Source organism: Dreissena polymorpha, chromosome 9 (assembly GCF_020536995.1).
Source record: "Dreissena polymorpha isolate Duluth1 chromosome 9, UMN_Dpol_1.0, whole genome shotgun sequence".
NCBI classification, from domain to species: Eukaryota; Metazoa; Mollusca; class Bivalvia; order Myida; family Dreissenidae; genus Dreissena; species Dreissena polymorpha.
In genome coordinates, this window is record NC_068363.1 from 43831753 (window position 1) to 43840294 (window position 8542).

An 8542-nucleotide genomic window follows, 5' to 3' on the forward strand; every position below is an offset into this window, starting at 1 on the left:
CGGTCGGTCCGTCCACCAGGTGGTTTCCGGATGATAACTCAAGAACGCTAGATCATGAAACTTCATAGGTACATTGATCATGACTCGCAGATGACCCCTATTGATTTTGAGGTCACTAGGTCAAAGGTCAAGGTCACAGTGACCCCAAATAGTAAAATGGTTTCCGGATGATAACTCAAGAACGCTTATTCCTAGGATCATGAAACTTGATAGGTACATTGATCATGACCAGGGCTTTTTTTCCTTATTTATGAGTGGCCATGGAAGGACATTTTACAATTTTGAAAAGGACAATTCACAAACCTAACATGGCCATGAATTTTTACAAAATGGGCCGTTTTTCACAATTTTAATAATTTCACGACTCGGTTTTTCACAATTTTGAAAAGTTCGCGACTCAATTTTTCACAATTTTGAAAAGTTCGCAACTCAATTTGTCACAATTTTGAAAAGATTGCAACTCATTTTTTCACAATTTTTTAAAAGTTCGCGACTCATTTTTTCACAAAGTAAGGGGGCCAGGGCCGCTTCACAAAGTCAGGAAAAAAAGCCCTGATGACTTACAGATAACCCCTATCGATTTTGAGGTCACTAGGTCAAAGGTCAAGTTCACGGTGACCTGAAATAGTAAAATGGTTTCCGGATGATAACTGAAGAACGCTTATTCCTAGGATCATGAAACTTGATAGGTAGATTGATCATGACTCGCAGATGACCCCTATTGATTTTCAGGTCACTAGGTCAATGGTCAAGGTTAGGTGACCAGAAATAGTAAAATGGTTTCCGGATGATAACTCAAGAACGCTTATGGCTAGGATCATGAAACTTCATAGGTACATTGATCATGACTGGCAGATGACCCCTATTGATTTTCAGGTCACTAGGTCAAAGGTCAAGGTCACAGTGACAAAAAACATATTCACACAATGGCTGTCGCTACAACGGAGAGCCCATATGGGGGGCTTGCATGTTTTACAAACAGCCCTTGTTATTATGATATTTGATACCGTTATTTCCAGATTGATATTGATAATGATGCACATGGAGGAATGGATAGAGCAATATTTGCCTACAAATTTAATTTTAAAACACCATTTAATCAATAACTGGTAATTTAACAACAATTGATTAATAACAAAACTCAATTTATACACATAATTCTCAAAACTCTTTAACAGATATTTTAACAAGTTATCGATGACTTATTGAGATTGCTATATAATGTAAATATTGGAAATAGTCTTGTAATGTTTTGGTTTAAGCATCAGGATAGAACGAGCTCAGTTGTGCAAAAAAAAACATTTGTTTAATATTAATCATGGTTAATGATCTATTTCATGAAGATTCTAAAATTCCTGATAAAGGAAAAATTTTCCAAAAGAAGCACATAATTTTCACCAGTTCTGCAGAATTTAGACTTCATAGTAAATTTTATGCCAGTGAATAAAGAGAACTTTGTGTCCAAACATTTTTTGTTGTTTAGTGGAAAAGTCATTTTGAACTGAAAGTTGAACTGTCAGTCTGTTTGTCTATCTGTGTGTCCGTCCGAAAACTTTAACATTGGCCATAACTTTTGCAATATTGAAGACAGCAACTTGATATTTGGCATGCATGTGTATCTCATGAAGCTGCACATTTCGAGTGGTGAAAGGTAAAGTCATCCTTCAAGGTCAAAAAATGCAATCCAAGGGTAGTAATAGCTTTAAAAGGGAGATAATTTTTAAACCTGCCAAATTATTTATTGAAATTTTATTTCAAAGCGGCGCAATAGGGGGCATTGTGTTTGTGACAAACACATCTCTTGTTTAAGTTTGAATTGCACAATATAAGTAAGCCTTGTTCTGGGAAAATGGGCTTAATGCATTCGTTTGAAGTGTTTTCCCAGATTAGCATGTGCAGTTCACAGGATGATCAGGCAAGACTTCCCCTAAAACTTGATTTTTGGTAAAAAAAACTTTCTTCTAACAAAAAATTCCATAAAAGCAGAGAGTGTCGTCCCTGATTAGCCTGTGTGGACTTCACAGGCTAATTTGGGATGACACTTTACGCACAACCATTAACTTCATTAAAGCCCCATTTTGGCAAAGTGCAGCTCATATTACTGTTATTTTCAGAGTCACATGGCCAGTCATGGGGAGGGGAATCGAACGCCCAAGAACCATGACTGCCCTGTCTGTGGGAGAGAGTTCAAAGACGCGAGTTCTCGGGCCAAGCACCTTCGACTTCACACAGGGGAGAAACCTTACAGGTAACTGGGATCATTTGTGGAGGTTTTTTAAATTTCCATTTAGACCATTATAAGTTTATACCCCAAGCAGGGAGGCTGGATGGAGAATGGAGTCTCTTTATTGGTCTGTAAGTAAGTTGGTCGGTTTGTAAATTCAGTCGGTTTGTATGAATGAAATGGTTTACTTTCTAAATCAACCTACTTTTAAATTTCTAAAGCGACTAAATGTAGAGATTTTATCATTCACATGATGGTTAAATGTTAAAGACACTTTTCAACCTTAGTGATTATAAACATTAATGAGGAGTTTCTTTTGCCATTGACATTGCATTTCTTGTTATTGTAATTAAACGCACACACAAAACATCATTTTAATATGAAGAACATTATTGAAGAAAGCTTTTTGTATCATTTTCATCAAAAGAAAGATAATGAGCTTGTGTCAAATTGCAAAATGCCCGTATCAAAAAGCTGGATAATGCTTAATCTTTTCCCGCTCAGAAGGAAAGTGGAAATGGCTTAATGCAAACAGTATAAAACCAGAACAGCCTGTAAATAATTTGCTGTCTGTTCAGGTTTTACGCTGTTTGCTTCTCATCAGTATCTTAGGGTTGGAAATGAAGCCATTCAAACCTGATACTTAGAAGAAAGGTCTAAAATTTGATAAGATTTTTTAAGGGACTTTAAACGTGTCAAAGTGCAGAACTGAGTGTTTAAGAGAAAAGCTAAAGTCTCGTGTGTTTTTTCACCATTTTGGGAATGGGGTCAAGTCCCTTTGGATCGTGAAAAAATGCATAATTTAAATTAAAATTAGAAAAAAAGTGTGTGTTTTTGTTTTTAAATACTGTTAAATTGAGCATACAAGCGATTTAAATATTAAATTATCTATGTTTGATTTTAAAGCACTGAATAGGAGATGATTTAAATGTTGCTACTTATGTTAAATAAAATGTTATGTTTTTTTTTTATTGAAAACGTTATATTAGGAAATTTTAGGTTCCATTTGGGGAAAACAAACAACCATATTTTGATTGGGAATGGGTTTCCCTACTGTACCCAAATTTGAAATGTAAACACACTGATCCCTTTCAGGTGTGAACAGTGTGACAAGAGATTCACCCAGACAGGTCATCTTGCCTCTCACATGCGTATACATAACGGGGAAAAACCGTTCGACTGCAAACTCTGCGGGAAATTCTTCACAGAGAAATCATCCGTCAAGCGGCACCTGCGGAAAATGCACTTCAACCAGTATAATAAGAAGTGTACTGTTTGTGGGGTGATCTCAAAGACTCGCGAGGAGCACCGCGAACATATCCTTACTCATAAACAGAAAGTGTACACTTGTGAGGTTTGTGCGAAAGATTTTATGGATTCCCGGGCGTTAAAGGTGCACACATTTAATGCTCATTCCCAAATGACACAGTCAGAACGTATGCGGGAATACCATTGCCACGAGTGTGACAAGCAGTTCTTTTCGTCGAAGGGATTGAAGAATCACATGAAAATGCATTCTGCGGATTTCCGGATGTTTAGCTGTGACATCTGTAGTAAGCTTTTTGTCACTCCACAAGGCCTGGAGAGCCATCTGCGGTCTCACGCAACAGTGAAGGAGCATTTCTGTGAGATTTGTAACAAACAGTTCAACAGCTCAGCGTATGCTGCATTCCATAAGAAACAGCATGTTCTTGAGAAACTCACCTCTATTATGGCTGCAAAGGAGGGGGAGAGTAAATTATCAGAATTTCAGAACCCAGAATCAAGTGGGAATGAAATGTTCCGGGTTAAACAAGAACTGGAGGAGGACAGTGATGAGACCTCTAAATATGTGTTAGCCGAGAAGCTAGACTTCAAGGCAATTCAGTCAGCATTCTATGATTATGTGGTCAGATTTCAAGATTTCAGTACATATTCATGTTTCTATTTCCTGAAATCGGACGAAGAGGGGAACAGTAAAGGGGAAGACAATGACAGTCAAGATTCGGAGAAAATTGCGTCGTTCCTTGTATCAGACGGTGACAAGAAGGGGAAAGGATTTGCAATGTACCGCTGTAACTTGTGTCGCACTTTCAAGCTGCGGAAACGAGAGATACTTCGCCATTATGAAAACGTCCACTGTCGAAAGGAGAATTACCCTTGTTCTGAATGTTCAGCAATGTAAGTTTGTGTTTTGGACTTTCCATTACTTTAACAAAATATTCCCTCAATAAGTACAAATTTTGTTTTAAACTGTCAATTGCTTATTTGTCATATTTGCTAGAGAAAAAGGGAGCTTTATTTTACCCCAATAATTTGTCCACAAATGACTATTGATGTGCTTCTTATCTATTACAAATAGGTATGACAGTGAAAATGTGTGGGCAATTAATCAGTAATTGGGTTTGAATGATTATTAAATGTATTATTTATATTAAACAATCGTTTAAAACCCTCCATATCTATAAAACATTAAGAAAGTTTATTACAATTACATGCATTATATAATATTCAAGTGTGCATTGATAGTTCATATTCTAAAATATCATAAGCATCCATATTAACAAGCATAAGTACCTGTCCCCTTTCAGACTGCCGACGCGTGTGTTACTTGGGATTCACATGAAGCGTGTCCACCCATTACTGGCCAGCATCAACATGTTCCGGTGTCAGATCTGCAACAAAGGCTTCAGCCATAGGGCGGCTCTCCGTAAACACGAGCGTCGACATTCCGGTATGTTCTCAGCAAAAATCATTTGTAATGGTCTATATGTGCCGCTTTCTAAATGCATGTTCATTAAGTGTCATCTTGGATTAGCCTGTGAAGTCGGCACAGGCTAATCAGGAACGATACTTTCCACTTTTATATACATTTTTGTTTAAAGGAAGTCTCTTCCTAGCAAATTTCCAGTTAAGGGAGGAAAATGTTCTGCCAGATTAGCTTGTGAAGAATGCACATGCATTACAGATTAGCTTGTGAAAAATGCACATGCATTACAGATTAGCTTGTGAAGAATGCACATGCATTACAGATTAGATTGTGAAGAATGCACATGCATTACAGATTAGATTGTGAAGAATGCACATGCATTACAGATTAGCTTGTGAAGAATGCACATGCATTACAGATTAGCTTGTGAAGAATGCACATGCATTACAGATTAGCTTGTGAAGAATGCACATGCATTACAGATTAGCTTGTGAAGAATGCACATGCATTACAGATTAGCTTGTGAAGAATGCACATGCATTACAGATTAGCTTGTGAAGAATGCACATGCATTACATATTAGCTTGTGAAGAATGCACATGCATTACAGATTAGATTGTGAAGAATGCACATGCATTACAGATTAGATTGTGAAGAATGCACATGCATTACAGATTAGATTGTGAAGAATGCACATGCATTACAGATTAGATTGTGAAGAATGCACATGCATTACAGATTAGATTGTGAAGAATGCACACACATTACAGATTAGCTTGTGAAGAATGCACATGCATTACAGATTAGCTTGTGAAGAATGCACATGCATTAAGTTCCATTTTCCCAGATTAGCTTGTGAAGAATGCACATGCATTACAGATTAGCTTGTGAAGAATGCACATGCATTACAGATTAGCTTGTGAAGAATGCACATGCATTTAGTTCCATTTTCCCAGATTAGCTTGTGAAGAATGCACATGCATTACAGATTAGCTTGTGAAGAATGCACATGCATTAAGTTCCATTTTCCCAGATTAGCTTGTGAAGAATGCACATGCATTACAGATTAGCCTGTGAAGAATGCACCTGCATTAAGTTCCATTTTCCCAGATTAGCTTGTGAAGAATGCACATGCATTACAGATTAGCTTGTGAAGAATGCACATGCATTAAGCTCCATTAGCTTGTGAAGAATGCACATGCATTAAGCTCCATTTTCCCAGAGCATGGCTCATTTGCATTTATGAAGACCATGTTCACTGAAAATCATTCAATGCATGCTTAAATGGATTTCATATGTTCTAATGGAAGAAAAGCACTTTTATTTCACTAATAACTATTTTGTTTGTATTAAGAAATAAATTTATTTTTACACCCGGATACAAAGTAAAGGGTGGTATGGTTTATTGGAATCAACAACAAAAAAACCGACAGACATTTATGTTGATTAAAAAAATTACAAAAGTTATTTGACATTATCATTGTTATATAAGCCTTGAAAAGCAAAACAATACATCTCTGAAATCAGATTTGTCGTATTTGGTAATATGGAATTTAACATTGTATATTGGCCCTCTATTTAACTTCATCAAGTCATGATCCTTTGATCAAAACTGGTCATACCCAGGGGTTAAATAATTTATATAGACTTATTAAGCAAAATAACTTTTGAAAATATTTTACTCTAAATCACAAGGCCCAAATATTTTATATTTGGTATGTTACATGGTTGAAATGTTCTTCACAAACATTTGTAAAAAAAATACCCCTTGCCTTTGGTCAAAACTTGTCACCCCCAGTGTCCAATTTATCACAGTTACAACATGCTACACATTACTACTTGCTGCATCATTGTTGCGAGCTCTTGTTGTGTTTATGTTTAAAAATCATTTTTGTGAATGGACTGTATATGGGCCTCACTCTTGGTAAAACTGGGATTACTGCTTGTGCTTAAAGTGTCACCCCAGATTAACCTGTGCAGTCTGCTCAGGGATTACTGCTTGTGCTTAAAGTGTCATCCCAGAATAACCTAGGCAGCCTGCTCAGGGATTACTGCTTGTGCTTAAAGTGTCATCCCAGATTAACCTGTGCAGTCTGTTCAGGGATTACTGCTTGTGCTTAAAGTGTCATCCCAGAATAACCTGTGCAGTCTGCTCAGGGATTACTGCTTGTGCTTAAAGAGTCATCCCAGATTAACCTGTGCAGTCTGCTCAGGGATTGCTGCTTGTGCTTAAAGTGTCATCCCAGATTAACCTGTCTGTGCAGTCTGCTCAGGGATTACTGCTTGTGCTTAAAATGTCATCCCAGATTAACCTGTGCAGTCTGCTCAGGGATTACTGCTTGTGCTTAAAGTGTCATCCCAGATTAACCTGTGTAGTCTGCTCAGGGATTACTGCTTGTGCTTAAAGTGTCATCCAAGATTAACCTGTGCAGTCTGCTCAGGGATTACTGCTTGTGCTTAAAGTGTCATCCCAGATTAATCTGTGAAGTCTGCTCAGGGATTACTGCTTGTGCTTAAAGTGTCATCCCAGATTAACCTGTGCAGTCTGCTCTGAGATTACTGCTTGTGCTTAAAGTGTCATCCCAGATTAACCTGTGCAGTCTGCTCAGGGATTACTGCTTGTGCTTAAAGTGTCATCCCAGATTAACCTGTGCAGTCTGCTCAGGGATTACTGCTTGTGCTTAAAGTGTCATCCCAGATTAACCTGTGCAGTCTGCTCAGAGAATACTGCTTGTGCTTAAAGTGTCATCCCAGATTAACCTGTGCAGTCTGCTCAGGGATTACTGCTTGTGCTTAAACTGTCATCCCAGATTAACCTGTGCAGTCTGCTCAGGGATTACTGCTTGTGCTTGAAGTGTCATCCCAGATTAACCTGTGCAGTCTGCTCAGGGATTACTGCTTGTGCTTAAAGTGTCATTCCAGATTAACCTGTGCAGTCTGCTCAGGGATTACTGTTTGTGCTTAAAGTGTCATCCCAGATTAACCTGTGCAGTCTGCTCAGGGATTACTGCTTGTGCTTAAAGTGTCATCCCAGATTAACCTGCCTGTGAAGTCTGCTCAGGGATTACTGCTTGTGCTTAAAGTGTCATCCCAGATTAATCTGTGCAGTCTGCTCAGGGATTACTGCTTGTGCTTAAAGTGTCATCCCAGATTAACCTGTGCAGTCTGCTCAGGGATTACTGCTTGTGCTTAAAGTATCATCCCAGATTAACGTGTGCAGTCTGCTCAGGGATTACTGCTTGTGCTTAAAGTGTCATCCCAGATTAACCTACCTGTGCAGTCTGCTCAGCGATTACTGCTTGTGCTTAAAGTGTCATCCCATATCAACCTGTGCAGTCTGCTCAGGGATTACTGCTTGTGCTTAAAGTGTCATCCCAGATTAACTTGTGCAGTCTGCTCAGGGATTAATTCTTGTGCTTAAAGTGTCATCCCAGATAAACCTGTGCAGTCTGCTCAAGGATTACTGCTTGTGCTTAAAGTGTCATCCCAGATTAACCTGTGCAGTCTGCTCAGGGATTACTGGTTGTGCTTAAAGTGTCATCCCAAAATAACCTGTGTAGTCTGCTCAGGGATTACTGCTTGTGCTTAAACTGTCATCCCAGATTAACCTGTACAGTCTGCTCAGGGAT

At 38.3% G+C, this 8542-nt stretch overlaps 1 protein-coding gene across 1 annotated transcript in view; it reads left to right on the forward strand.

Annotated features, from left to right (window-relative positions):
* The window catches only part of LOC127844034 (uncharacterized), a 39401-nt gene that overhangs the window by 23218 nt on the left and 7641 nt on the right, over positions 1–8542 (forward strand). Inside the window, exons 6-8 of the mRNA XM_052373980.1 lie at positions 2115–2248; positions 3320–4384; positions 4795–4937. Coding sequence (XP_052229940.1) covers positions 2115–2248; positions 3320–4384; positions 4795–4937 — 1342 coding nt within the window. The remainder of the gene's footprint in view (positions 1–2114; positions 2249–3319; positions 4385–4794; positions 4938–8542) is intronic.